The sequence below is a fragment of the Cyprinus carpio genome, chromosome B14, assembly GCF_018340385.1.
Source record: "Cyprinus carpio isolate SPL01 chromosome B14, ASM1834038v1, whole genome shotgun sequence".
Classification (NCBI taxonomy): domain Eukaryota; kingdom Metazoa; phylum Chordata; class Actinopteri; order Cypriniformes; family Cyprinidae; genus Cyprinus; species Cyprinus carpio.
This window is the reverse complement of record NC_056610.1, coordinates 14,328,348-14,343,467: the sequence shown is the minus strand read 5'-3', so window position 1 is coordinate 14,343,467 and position 15,120 is coordinate 14,328,348. Positions and strand designations below refer to the sequence as shown.

Here is a 15,120-nt window from a genome sequence, read left to right as displayed (position 1 = left end):
TCTTTGCACTACAACCATTATATCTGCACTGTTTGTTTACTTCACTGGTTTGCACTCTCTCTGCCATGTTCCTTGTGCTGCTTTACTTATCTTTCTTTTTACATGACCTATTTGTATATTTGTATATTTGTACTTTATATTTTATCTGTATTCAATGTTCTGTTGTTAGTGTTATCTGTATGCACCAAGGGTCTGAGAGTAACGCAATTTCAATTCTCTGTATGTATGTACTGTACATGTGGAAGAACTGACAATAAAGCAGACTTGACTTGACTAAACATGTTAAAATATGCCAACTAGAATTGTAATTTAAAAAAAATTAAGGATTATGAATTAAGAAGTAAACATGGCACATTACATATATTAAAATCTAAAGTGAAAAAAGTGAAGTGAAAAGTGACGTGATATACAGCCAAGTATGGTGACCCATACTCAGAATTCGTGCTTTGCATTTAACCCATCCAAAGTGCACACACACAGCAGTGAACACACACACCATGAACACACACCCGGAGCAGTGGGAAGCCATTTATGCTGCAGCGCTCGGGGAGCAGTTGGGGGTTCGCTGCCTTGCTCAAGGGCATCTCAGTCGTGGTATTGCCTGCCCGAGACTCGAACCCACATCCTTAGGGTTAGGAGTTAAACTCTCTAACCATTAGGCCACAACCCCCCCCCCTTTTTTTTCTAAAGAATGCAGCATTATTTAAATTTGATATCTGTGGTATATTCATGAGAATAATGTTTTAGTTACTGATTCATTGGCTTACCTGAACTGCTTTCTGGGATTGGATGTCTACAATGAGCAACCTGTTCAGCAAAGGCTGTGTGGCGTAAATGAACTTGTCCTTCACATTGACGGCTGATGTCCACATACATTTCTGATCCTTCTCTCCCTCCACTTTTGGACAGACCTCCTCCCAGAAATAAGATACAAAAAAAGGGGTCATTAAAACAGACTACACACAGAAATAGTTACTCTTCACATAATAGGAAACTATGAAGAACACTTCTGAGTTGAAGGTCAACAATGCTACTAATCTTTTCCATGAAGAAAAAAAAATATATATTTTTTTTAAAACAACAACAACAACAACAAAAACTACAACAACAACAACAACAACAACAACAAAAACTACTCAACAATAATCAAACAGTAAAAGATCTCCTGTGGTGATTCTGTTGACTGGGCTACTCAAGGGCTGTCGATGACAATCAAGATGGAGGCACAGACTGATGTGACAGGATGCATCTGGTCAAGCAACACTTTTGCAAAACTCAAATAGAGTTGTAGTTGGCACAAGAACATACCATTTGGTTATGTTTAATGCTCTAAAAAAAATTGGTTATGTTTAATGCGCTTAGAATATAGTTTTTGTTTGTGTTTGATGTTATAATTTGGTTATGTTTAATGTTCTAAAAAAAATTGGTTATGTTTAATGCGCTGAGTATCTTCCCACAAGCAGAACATAGGAAGAACACATTATAATGCTCCCTAAATGTTCCTCCCCAGACAGAGCTTGCACCGGGGCTTGCCGTTAAGGCCTGGCATTTGATTGATGTCCTAATAGAGGCCTGCTGACTCTCTGGAGGCTGGAAACTCAAGCTCCCACCGCCCCGAGCCCCAAACAAACACAGCTGTCTCATCAGCATGCCCAGCATCAACGTAACAGCAAAACAGAGGAAGGCAATCATTTAATAGCTTGTGTAAATCTAGCAGCTGTCTATCAGAAAGAGACGAGAAATTATATGCAGTGTCAAGGAGGGATTAGTCTCAGCCTCAGACGTCACACCCACGAACTGATGGCTAAAAGTCTGATGCATATGGGACACAAAAGTGGAAACAATTCAGGAGTGTCGAAGTCGTCAACGGATTGGTTGAATTCTACAGGATTTCCGGGAGACGTGTGTGCCGCGTTCTTTAACGTTCTGTCCGGAAACAAAGATGCTGTGACGCCAAACCCCCTCACGAAAGAAGAAAGCTGTAGTGTTGACAACGAGCACTTATCAGGATCAGCTAAAAACTGGAGTTTCAAAAGTATGTGAAATATTTAAAGTTCGCGGCATAGAATCTTTCAAATGCGTCCGAGACTTTTACACACCGGTCTGTTATTGTGGCGACATTTCCACACCCCGAAACGTGATGCTGAATGAAACGAACTGTGATTGGTTGTTTGACATGTCGGTCAAACGGCCTCATGGGCGGGCCTTGGCCAATGAAATCTGCCATGAATTCCGGACCTTCTGCCGTCAGTCTGAAGGTCTGGCTATGTGAGACTAAGGAAGGATGTAAGTGATGTAAAGTGATGAAGGAGATCAGCTGATGTCTGTGCTGAGGATCAAACTCCATGCGGTTAAATTACTGGTCATGTCAGGAGAGGAAGAAAGAAAGAAAGAAGCATGACTAGAATGAAAGGTGGATAGATGGATGTGTGATGGATAGAAAGAATGAAAGAGAAAAAGGAAGGAAGGAAAGAAAGAAGAAAGAAAGATGAATGATGGAACAAATAAGAAATGTATGGGTGCTTTATGTTGTGCTTAAAAATTTCTTTCATACAGCTCACCTGCAGGCCGAGAAGCTTCTCGCTGGGTTTGATGTGTCTTTGAATCTCACAGGCCACTGGCTGGATGACTTTAATACCGTCCTCATAAAACACATAGAACATGTTTCCAATCCCCAGACCTGTAGTATGATATAGATAAGTTTGTTCAGGGCTCAACCCCCCACCCCCAAATTCAACATTACCACTACCACTATCATATACCTGAGTCCATACATACGCTAGACATTAATATTGCATTGAAACACAATGCTTACTTACCTTCTTCTCTCCACAGGATGTTAGCCACTGCAAGAGAACACAAAGAAGACTCACGTGAGAGATGTTTGCTGCACTTTACTCATCCAAAAGTTAAAAAATTCCACCCCACCAGAGATACAAGATGAACTCACACTTCTGGCTATAAAAACCTCCCACAGATTATTGCAACAACATTTGTATGTTTTTTATTCTGCTGTGGTTTAATGCTGAGAGTTGTGTTTGATTTGGCCAAGTAATTATATTCTGCAACCTGAGGAGTTTATTGATTTGACTTGCTCATGTGTAATCAATACTGTGTCTGCATTGTACATTAAGGTCAGCCTGTGGGGATTTATACACTCACACACAGTCGCCAACCACAGCGCTCACACAGAGGAAACAATGTGCATTAGGGTGAAAGTCAGAGTTTCTTTTTGCATTAAGCATTATTATTTACCCATAACTGCTGGAGCTGTGACTAGTATTACCTTTTAAAACACTTAAACTTTGGAGATTGAGATCAATGCCTTACTAACAATGATCAAATACCTTTAAAATGGGTCTTATGGCAATCAAGCAGCTTAGCAAAGCGTCGCTGAAGCATAACCAAAAATATCACACACAATTAACTCCTGAATAATTCCAAAAGCATTTTAGTACAGAATACATTGGCTAATAACTACAATAAAAACACCTCTATTATTAAGAAATGATTCCTGATGGCCTCAGCATTTGTGCTAAAAATAACAATGAAGGCCATTACCCACAAATAACCAATATGCCATTATTATGTTCGTGCAATATTTGTCACCAAGGATCTATTGATAAATATGACTTGTTAGCAGAAAATAACAGTATATTATGCCAATAACATCCAAATTCTCCTCCTTATTACTTTGTGATTGTTCACTAGTGCAGTTTTGTAGTGAAGATGTGACCTCCAACTGTTCTTTAGCAATCTGATTCAGTCTCTCACAGTCTGCGAATCAATCCCCCACAATTCACCTGTGCTACAATCCCTGCACCAAGCAATTCTCATTCTGCTCTCTCACTTCATCAAGGAGACAGAAGAGCACAGTAACGGAGTTAATCTTCAAAAAGTCCTTAGTCAAGTTCTTTTTCTATGTTTTAATGCATCGGTGCAATCTAAAAGATTTTTGTGAAAAATCAGCAAATGATGAAAAAAGTTTCAGGAAACATGGAGCTCCGCTACAGCATGAAAGCAGAAGGGAGTGGTTTGGAAGTAATGTGTTCTGGAGTCTTTTCCAATAACACAAAGTATTGACACAATTCATCATCAGGCAGGGGAAATAAAGAATCATAGAAATAAGAGGTGGCTTGCAATGGTGTATGATCTGGGATCTGTAAGTGTTGATCTGGGTATAAAGCAAATTCATATTTGATGTTTATACAGTTTCCATGTTAAAGGAACACCATTTATTTTACACTTTAGACTCAACATGCAACCAATATCATAATATTTTGTTTATTGATAGTAAAATATTATTCTACGATGACCGGGAGGGGACATGTTCAGTTTACTTAGTTTTGTGTAGGCCACGAGATATAATTTAATGGGAACGTCATATTAACTCGTGGGACCGTAATAATATGTTGTGGACAACATCCTTATGTTGTGGCCTCGAGATGCTATGTTGAGGGAACAATATCTTTTTCTCATGGCCATGAGTTTATTTAATGTGTAAACAAACCTGCGTGACCTGGGATTATCAAAGATGGATTTATTAATATTTTAATTTGAATTAAGACATTTTTATATTAAGTATTATTTAAATTATTATTACATTATTAAATTATTTTAACCATAGGCCTAGGCTACCGGACTGTATTGCGTGTGATGTAGACAGCATTTAAATGAAGTTTATCTTGAATAAATGTTACATCAAGTACATAAAATAAAATAGCCCTACAAGAAAACATTTTTCTCCATCCCACAGTCTTGTAAGTACTTTAACTGATCATCTTTTTCTGTAATATTTGTATATTATTATTATTATTGATTATATTTTTATATTAGTTGTTATGTATTTGATTTATTTTCCCTTCATTTCGATCTTTTTACTTCATGTTCTAAATAGTTTTGTAAATAATATCCTGCTGTAAATTTACAGTATTTGCAAAAATATGAAACCATATTAATAAATACTGTCTTAATTATACAGAATGTTAATTAGGTGAAGTGCTACACGAATTGAAAGGGGAAATAAGAATATACAACAATAAATATAAAAATATAGCCCTAACCAGTTGAGCCTACAGTTATATAATAATAATATACAAATATTAAATAAAAAGACACAATCAGTTAACAGATTTACAAGTCTGTGGGATGGATAAAAATGTTTTATCCATTTGTGTCGCTATGGTCACACAGGTTTGTTTACGCATTAAACTCATGGCCGTGAGAAAAGGATGATGTTCCCTCAACATAAGATCTCAAGGCCAAGACTTCACATCACGTGGCCACAACATAAGGATGCCATTACCTCGACAAAATGACTTTGTGGTCACAAGATATTATCACATTCCCACGAGTTAATATGTTGTGGCAATGACAAAACTATAACTAATATTATTTTAATTTTTTTTTTTTTACTGATTATTTTAAGGATTTTGTCTCATAAAAGCTCATTAAAAAAGTCTAATTTATACATTGTATTGCATAATTTAGCTCATCTATCCACCAGAATGGTTCAGGTTAGTGGAACACAGCTGCTGGGAAAAACCACAAACCTTACCTCAAATGCACTCTGCCCAAAACACTATGTTCCCAACAGCAGAGTCACATTTCATGCTGCCGGTGGGAGATCAAGCAGTGCTACGAGTCGACTGTGATGGTGTAACAGGTGAAGTCCAGTGTAGGACTTTAATTAGGTCTCCAACACAACGGAAAACTAATCAAGACAAATGCCTGGGGTCTGCGTTTCTGCTTTGCCTCTCTGAATCATTCATGGACCTATCAAAGTATTCATGAGTTGAGAATGCAACTCTGTGTCTATCACGATAATGCTCCGTTATGCAAATTCCCCTGGTGGTCCTGCATAATTAAAAGAGCGAACATGATTTAATTATGACAATTATGAAGACTCAATGAATGAATATGCTATATGACTGAAGAATTTCCCAGTTTCTACATGTGGTGTGTAGCATGTATATGGAAAAATACAGTGCATTTGGTAGGTTTGGAAGGTCATGCTACCTTACAGATGAGTGCACTACCTTATTTTGCTGATATTGCTTTCTTTAAACTTTAATACAAACTCCTGCAGTCTTTTGGATATTGAGGTTAATGCCCTCAGGTGTAGGGCAACACCTCAGAGAAGGGATGATGCTGAAATAGACTCCAGAAAATACATTTGATGAAAGAAGGAAAAGAAAATAGCCACTAATTTATGCCTTAGAGCGGAGATACAGAGTGTTAGGTTCAACTGTCCAGGAAAACTGTTTTTTAGACACATCTTCGCACACACAGGATGTGTTCCGCTCAGTCATTATTGACATAAACTACGAAAAAGCACTCACATTTTAGCTGAAGAATTTAAAGTCAGCATGAAACAGAAATTAAAATATTTGCACTAACATAAAAGTTTTGTAAAAATGTTAAATGTTTTTGAAAGTCTTTTATGCACACCAATACTGGGTTTGTTAAAAACAATGACAACAACAACAACAACAACTATATAAGTTATATTGTGAAATGTTATACAACAACAATACTACTTTTTATAGAAAACTATTTTATATGTACTTTATTCCTGTGATATTACTTAAGTCTTCAGTGCACAAGACTGGTAATATGAATTAAGAAGAAAAAAATTAGATTTTTTATGCCGACTTCAATCACTTGGTATGTTGCAACTGTGGGCTATATTTATACAAGTATAAACATGAGTTTGTAATGTTTCACCCAATAACGACAATTCTCTCATTCATTTACTCTCAAGCCACTCTAAATCTATTTTGCCTACTTTCTTCCATGCAACACAAATGCATTACATGGAATCACAATGAATGGAGTCTGACGCATTCAAACTTTGCAAAAGTATATACAGTTTAAAAGTGGTATGTATGACGTATGTGCTATTTGAACTTTTCCAAAGTAATACAAAAGCTCTGGGTGAGAAAAAGACCAATTTACTGAAACCAGCTGTGTGTCTGTCGACTAATTGAAGTGTTCAGACAAGTTTTCTGAATTATTCTGAACACTATTCATTTGAAAAATCTGAAAGAAAGAAAAGGGCCACATACTATGCGTTGTTTTTTTTTTTTAGGGTAGAACTCTGTGCACTTTGTTCACTGGCATATCCCAGCATGCAATGGCAAAGTGATGCTGCACTGTTCAGATGGACCTAGTCTGTGACAGTGCAGAACACAAAATTACAGGGGGTGAAATGATAATTCTGACAAGATCCCTACAGTAGACTGCCTGATCCAAACAAAAAAAGTAGATAAATGGACAAAGTAACCATCAGATTTGGCTTTTGGCGAGGCTTTTGCTAACATACAAGGGTTTTGTGTTTGACACTGGAATTGTGGGTACTCAGAGACATATTGCTTCTCTGCATCTGTTCTTTTATTTGCATTCACCATCTCTCATGATATCAGCGGAGCAAACATGGAATCCTATAATCCAACAAGTACACAGCTGCAGCAGACCACCGGGAGATCAGCACTACTATTGTTTGTATGTTTGCAGCAGGTGGTGTTTATCTGACAGCCTTAAATACTTGGCCAGTATTTTTTCCCCCTTGACAAGACAGCAACAGCATATTGTCTCTCTTCTTCGTAGATGATGAGCACAATCACACCTGAGTGCTTCGCATCACCCCAGCCTCAAATCACTTGTCTGTTTAAATCGTCCTCCCACAGCCCACATCTGCTTATATTTCCACGGTAAAAATTTCTTCTGGGACCAGAGATGTACTCAAATAATTAATGATCGCAACTTGCTGCAGGATTTGCTTCACTACTTAATTGAACCAGAGCGTTTGCATTGATTTACAAGGGAGTCTGTTTTTTGGTGCCGGACTGTTAAAGTCTAATGGTGAAGTGTGTAGTCCCTGCACCTCAAGCAGTACTAAATGGAAGTCCAAAAATAACAACGGTTTCCAAACTGGTTTCCCAAAAACTCTTTCTTCCAAAACAGCTAATTCTAGAACTAAACCAATTACCTCTGCGATGGATCACAACATTAAAACATACTTTTTTAAAGCACAAACATTATCTGGAAAAAACAGACAAAAGATGGTACTAAATGTCTTTTATGAGGAAACAAACCAAGATAATATGAAACTACAGACTCACTGAATGTGTATAAAATAACCATAAAATTTAAATAAATATTTAAATACAATTTAATTCATAATTAACATTATACGTTTATATGTATATACCTTTTAAAGGTTTGGGGCCAGTATGGTTTTAAAAAGGAATTAAACTTTTTTTTTTTCTCAGCAAGAATGCATTAAATTCATCAAAATATTTTTATTTCAATTGCTCAATTGTTCAATGCTATTTTGAACTTCCTAATTATCAAAGAATCTGTTTCACTGTTTCCTCAAAAACATTAAAGTCTGTGTGAACCGGAAGTTGCTGCCGATTGGATTTCAGTAAGGTGACATATTTCCAACTGAAACGGAATATTGAGTAGAGGCCTGGGTTTTTATTTTTGCACTCCCCCTCTCATCTGTCACTCACAGCAAACTAACGGTTGGAGGTTCATGGTTAGACATATTCTGCCCAAGCCGTCAAACTGACGTCATTAGATAAGGAATGCAGTTCCAGAGCGGAAGCAAATGATCAGATTTTGATTAAAGATTACCAAGACAAACAATTTTTTTCAGAGGATTAACTTGCACGGATTAATTGTTGACCTTAAGACTAGCAATGTGCGCTAACAAAATAAATATTGTACATTTTGATTTCATGCAGACTTCAAGCTAAACAAATATTTTCAACATTAATGATATTTCTCGAGCACCAAATAAACATATTGGAATAATTTCTGAAGGATCATGTGAAAGTGAATACTGTAATGACTGCTGAAAATGTAGCTTTAAAATATATATTTTTAGATATTTTAAAATGTATTAAAATAGAAAACAGCTGATACTCATTTAATTGTAATAATATGTACTATATTTAACTATAATTTACTATTTATTTTATTTTTGATTAAATGCAGCATTGGTGAGCATAAGATACATTAAAAATTCTTACTGGTTCCAAACATTTAATTGGTAATGTCAACATAAAAATATAAGAGACTTCTGGAACCCTACTGGATACTCCAGAAGTCAACATGTTGGCCTGATTAAACAAACACCGCAATATTTGAAAATGGAGCTATAAAACTAACAGTGAAAAAACACACACACTTCAACTTTAGGCCATTAGAAACAAAACTGGAAGACAGCATACTATCATTGCAGTGGACTTTTACTCAGTGGCCCTTAAGATTTGAATTTTTTGGCGGACATCCAATATCATAAAAAAAGTGAAAAGATCTCTAGAGCACAGTGGCTGGGCTGAAGGACACTGTCTGACCTGTAAAGCTTGAAGAGAGAGAGAGGGGACCAAGATCATTATCTCCCCTCTGAGTGCAGTGTGTTCTTCCCCACTGACCTGTAGAACGGCTCTGACCCCAATTGCTAATGGCTGTCCACCAACTTCACCTTGTTTTGCCCTTTAGATGTACGATTACTTTTATTACACGCCCCCTACAACCTTTCAGAAGCTGTAATCCTCACTGTACATTCAACAACCAACACACAACTTTGTGCTTTGACTCCTAGCTTTGTATCAGTGGTCGTTTTGTGTAACCAAACCTCAGTGGAAGCGAATTTCAGTCATGCACTGTACTGTATAGAAACCACATCTCCAATTCATAAGTTACACAGCAACAAGGACAAATTCATTACACAAAGCTGAAGCAGCGTGCTAAAGGCTCATTGATATCAATAAGAAAGATTTTAAATGTAGTGCTTGGGCACAAGTTGGAAATGTATTTGCCGGGCTGGTGCGCTCTGTGGAAGCAGGGAGCCGTGTATCATCCCTGGCTTATGAGTTCAGACCTGCCATTGCAGGAATAATGCAAGAGGAAATCCCAGCTGACAGTGCAGGATTGTTCCTCTCATGCACAATGAAAGCAATAGCACAGACTATCAAATCCAACCATTTAGCCCAGTTTTAACACAAGAGACCTATCAGAGCTACTTGTGACACACACTAATGCATTAAAAGAACAGTTCACCCAAAATTCAATTATTCACTCACCTTCATGTTGATCAAATCCTGTAAGACTTTCTTTCTTCCGTGGAAGATTAAAGAATTATAAATAATTTAGCTGTATGCACTTTGCAGTTAATAATGCAATGAATAATGATTCAATAATGATGCAAAAGCACCATTAATGTATCATAAAAGTGGTCAATTTTAATTACGTAAGCTATACAACAGCTTAGTGTGAAAAACAAGTCTTCAGTCATAGAAAATGTTGATTCCCTAGATCTCCTAGAGAGAACTCCAGAGTGTTTATAAGAGAAATGAAAATGTTTGAAATGGAAATGAATCATTTTTTAAAATTTTTAATTATTATTATTTATTTTTTTAATGAAACCAACTGTTTGGTTTAAATCACTGACTCAATAATTCAGTTTCAGCTCATTGTAGGGCAGTGTTGCTACTGTTAACAAAAAACTAAAACTATTAAAATCATTTTCAGTAACTGAAATAAAGCTGTAAGCATTGCAAGCATTTCATTTACATGAAATAATGTTAATCATTAGGTAATGTATAATAAGTTCATTAGTAAACATTAACAAGCACATTATCTCACATTTCTACTTGAATATACTAACTAATGATCCGTTAAGCATAATATATTGTTTGTTAATGATGAAAAAGTAATGAAAGTTATTATAAAGCATTACTAATATGGTTACACTTTATTCTGACTGAGTGATATTAATTAACTACATGTACTTGTACAACACATGTACCACATGTGGTTAGGGTTAGGATTAGGGTTTCTTACTTGCATGCAATTATGCATAATTAATTATTATTATAATAGCAACCTTAAGCATCTAAAATAAAGTGTTACCACTGATACTAATAAATACTATAATAATATACTAAAACTAATACTACAGTGATATATAAATAATACTAAAATAATGCTGCTGTAGGGGAAGGTTATCATTCAATAGCAGCACAGTTTTTTTTTTGAGAAACAGACCAAAAAAAAAAAAACAATTTCAAATACTTGGAATTAATAGCCATTTTGCCTATTTTTATAATGCATTCTGAAGATTAAAGCTTCAGTCAAATGATTCACGACATCACGCCTATGAGAATGCTCTTTAACATAGTGCATCTCTACACAAGCAGATATCATATTAGTCTGCTTGAGGAGAAACCATGAGTGAGATGGTCTACAGCAAGTGTTGATCCAGACAGCTGGCGGAGTTCACCTGTCAGAGAACAGATCAAGGGGTCTGGACGAACTGACTCCAGATCAATGGGTAGAGCAGTAGTGAATCTGTTTAAATATTGTCATCCATTATGCATGTGCACAGACAGCACTGGCTCGGGTTGTATGACCTGTGAGATAACCTTGGGCTTCTGTGTGCACAGTGCATTGCTCGATCAAATCTTGCTAAACTACAATAGCTAGACCTCTGAACTTGGTCTGTGGACTACATATCTCAACACCTCCGCAAAACCATAACAGACAATGTGACCAATGAGTGTATAGTGACCTGTGAGGTTATTCTGCATCCTTCACTGCCCACAACTTCATGGCTTCAATACAATAAACCTGACTGTATCCATAAGCAGGGGTCAGAAATTAATACTTTTATTCAGCAGGGATGCATTAAAGTGATCAAAAGTGACAGTAAAGCATACTGTGTATATATATATATATATATATATTATATATATCTATATATATATATATATATATATATATATATATATATATATATATATATATATTATATATATATATATATATTTTATATATATATATTTTATTTTTATATATATATATATATATATATAATATATATATATTATATATATAATATATATATATTTTTTTTTTTTTTTTTTTATATATATATATATTCATGTTTTTTAATAAATTCTTGCAATTATTGTGATTATAAGTATTGTGGTACTTCTTCCATTATTGCATCTCCTTCTATTATTATCTAAAGTTATCTGAAGTTTATAAACTATTAACGTTCAGTCTGATGAATAATGCAAAGAAACAGGAAGTGAAGTTCCATCATAAGGACAGATGGGCTGTACTTCATGACTTATACATACACGTTTTCCGAGCGGAGTCCTCCACGAATAGAGAGGAGATGTCCTCGTCCACTCCTGCCTCGTTACGGGCAATGCAGGTATAGGCACCGGTGTCCTCGAAATGGACGTTACTGATATGCACCTCGCTCCCATTAGCTGGAAAGAAAAAAAAAAAAAGAATGAAGGAAAGCCTGAAGTGAACTTTTTCACCATCACTTCTAAATCACTTGAGATAGAAACAGCTCTATTTATGTAAGTTCTTCTAATGGGATGGTAAAAAATGTGTTTGATAACGGCTGAAACATTTATAGTGTTCTCAAGTTGTCATGTCAGCTTTAGTCTGAACAGCTGACGTCGGAGGAATGTTTGTTGATGAGAGGCCCCACAGGGGGGATTGTGGGATTGAGTAAAGATCTAGATCATGACAAACACGTCAATCACTGCTACAGTGCAACCAGCAGGCATCACGGCTAAAAAAAGCTGCTTCAGAATGACAAGATCAACGCTGGCTTGTGTAAAGATATGGGTAAAAAAAAAATTCAATGTGAAATCAGCTAGTGTAAAGCTTTTGTTGAGAACAGAGAACTGTATTGTCATTAGACTTGGGAGTTCCCTGAATTTTAATTCAGAACTGGTTATATTTTTATCCTGACAGAGTTTTCTTCACTACTTAATTAGCGTTGCATTAACCGCTCCTGAATCTACACTGCCAAACAGGCCAGAATGGTCGGATTACACAATGAGTCGGTTCTTTCTATCGATTTAAACACTTACTAACTGTGGGACAACAACTTAATTAGCGTTGCATTAGTCGCTTGTTGACTTTTTTATTAAAGTGGAGTTTTAAGTGGTTTTTTATTCAAATGCAGAATAAAATGTTACTACATTTTCAAAAGTTTGGGATTTTCCAGTTATTATGTTATATCTAATACATTAAGAAAACATCTTATAATTATATATTATGCTAATCAAGGCTGCATTTATTTGAATACAGTAAAAACAGTATTAATGTGAAATATTATTACAAAAATCTTTATTAATTTTTTTTTTTTTTTTTACATTTTAATATAGCTTAAAATGTATTCCTGTAATGAAAAGCTGAATTTTCGGCATTGTTACTCCAATCTTCAGTGTCACGTGATCCTTAGAAATTATTCTATTATGCTGATTTGCTGCTCAAGAATTCTTGTGCAAACCTTGATACTTTTTTTTCAGTATTTTTTAATGAACATCAGTTACATTTGAAATCCTTTTGTCTACTCTGACTTTTGATCAATTTAATACATCCTTGCTGAATAAAAGTTCAAATATAAAAGAGCAAACAGTCTTACCAACCCCAAACATTTGAACCGAAGTGTATACTTAATGTCACATCTAAAAGACTGTGAAAAGTCATTAAAATTTCATATTTCATTTGGCAGTGGAATTACATTTCCAGTACTTATTTGTTTGTACCCTGAAGTGTGAGTTGCTTGGAGAGTTTTGTGGTGATGTCCATGCCATTCTTCAGCCATGAGAGTTGTGGGTCGGGGATGCCCTCAGCGTAGCACCGCAGACTGGCTGTGACCCCCGGTTCGCGTGCCTGGCTCTCTGGATACACCCGGATTACAGGAGGTACTATGAAAAAAACAGAAGGAAGGACAGAAGTGTAAGCAAAGTGAATGAATCAACAAATAAACAACATCCTGAATGGTTAGAATAGCAAAATATATTTTTCCTTTTATTTACAAGAAAGTATTTGTTTGCCTTTCAACTTTCAAATATCCTGTACATGCCAACAGATCATCACAGAAACTCAAATGAGCTTGAGAGGATGGTTGCCAAGTTGTCATTAATTATTAAATTAATAAATAAAAAAATACAAGCCACGCATAATTTGTATTTGTATTTAACCAGTTTACTTTATTTAGAACTCTATATGAGAGGAAATGGGAGAAATGAGGGGGAAATGTTTGGACAGCAGTGGTGGGGGCACCATTTTGTAGCACGCAAGGGGGCTGATTTAATGAAATGCTTTGCTTCAAGGCACAGGGAGTAGAATCTGAGTCTTAAGCTCCCTGGGACTCAGACTATTTACTGTGGAGTTCAACTCACGATTGGAAAGCAGAAATCATTTAGTGTAAAAATCGCAAGCTCAGGCCCATGTGGTGTTCCAAGATCAGCTCATTGGTAATGAGCAGATTATGATAAACAGTAAACCATGTGAAAACAAAGCCATGCATGATGGAAATGTAGGAAAGCATATCAGCATATATGTGATACTGAGTTTGAGAAAGAAAGGGCATCTAATATAAATCTAAAAGCACATGTTTAAAGATCAATATTTTACCATATTTACATATTAATATTATAAGTGTTGCTCTTCATCTAATAAATATACAGTAAATGCCTTGTGTCTACGGCTGCTCGTTTGATATTGCTTATGTGTATATATATATATATATATATATATATTATATATATATATATATATATATATATATATATTATGTGTATATATATATATATAGAAAGATATATACTGTATATATATATATATATATATATTTATATATATATAAAACATAAGACATTCAGTATGTCATGCCATATTGTTCATCTGAGGCTTTATTTCCAAATTTTAAGACTTTCCAAGGACCAGATATTGTTTTATTATCTCCTGATACAGAAAACAATGGAATTCAATAGGGTGCCCTAACTTTTTCACATGACTGTATATATATATATATTTTCCTGATTTCTTTTTCATATAACTTTTTCACATGACTGTATATATATATATATACATACAGTATATACCGGTATACACTTGAGTCATATATTGTTCATACAACTCAAGTGTTTTGAAGCCATAAAAAATAGCTGTGTGAGGAATAAACCAGAATTTAGGTAATTATTCTGGTATTCGCCAAATATCTTCAGCCAAAACTCTGATATGGCCAAAAAAAGAAAAAAGAAAAAAAAAGCCATATGGATTTGTTCTTAA

The 15,120-nt window shown here is 35.4% G+C and overlaps 1 protein-coding gene across 4 annotated transcripts in view; it reads right to left on the bottom strand.

The window, feature by feature from the left end:
- The window catches only part of LOC109102850 (follistatin-related protein 5-like), a 117,058-nt gene that overhangs the window by 11,775 nt on the left and 90,163 nt on the right, over positions 1-15,120 (bottom strand). For all 4 annotated transcript variants that reach the window (XM_042738186.1, XM_042738188.1, XM_042738187.1 and 1 more), the window contains 5 exons: positions 13,590-13,751; positions 12,156-12,290; positions 2,820-2,846; positions 2,562-2,680; positions 768-917 (listed from right to left, as the gene is read on the bottom strand). In XM_042738186.1, coding sequence (XP_042594120.1) covers positions 768-917; positions 2,562-2,680; positions 2,820-2,846; positions 12,156-12,290; positions 13,590-13,751 — 593 coding nt within the window. The remainder of the gene's footprint in view (positions 1-767; positions 918-2,561; positions 2,681-2,819; positions 2,847-12,155; positions 12,291-13,589; positions 13,752-15,120) is intronic.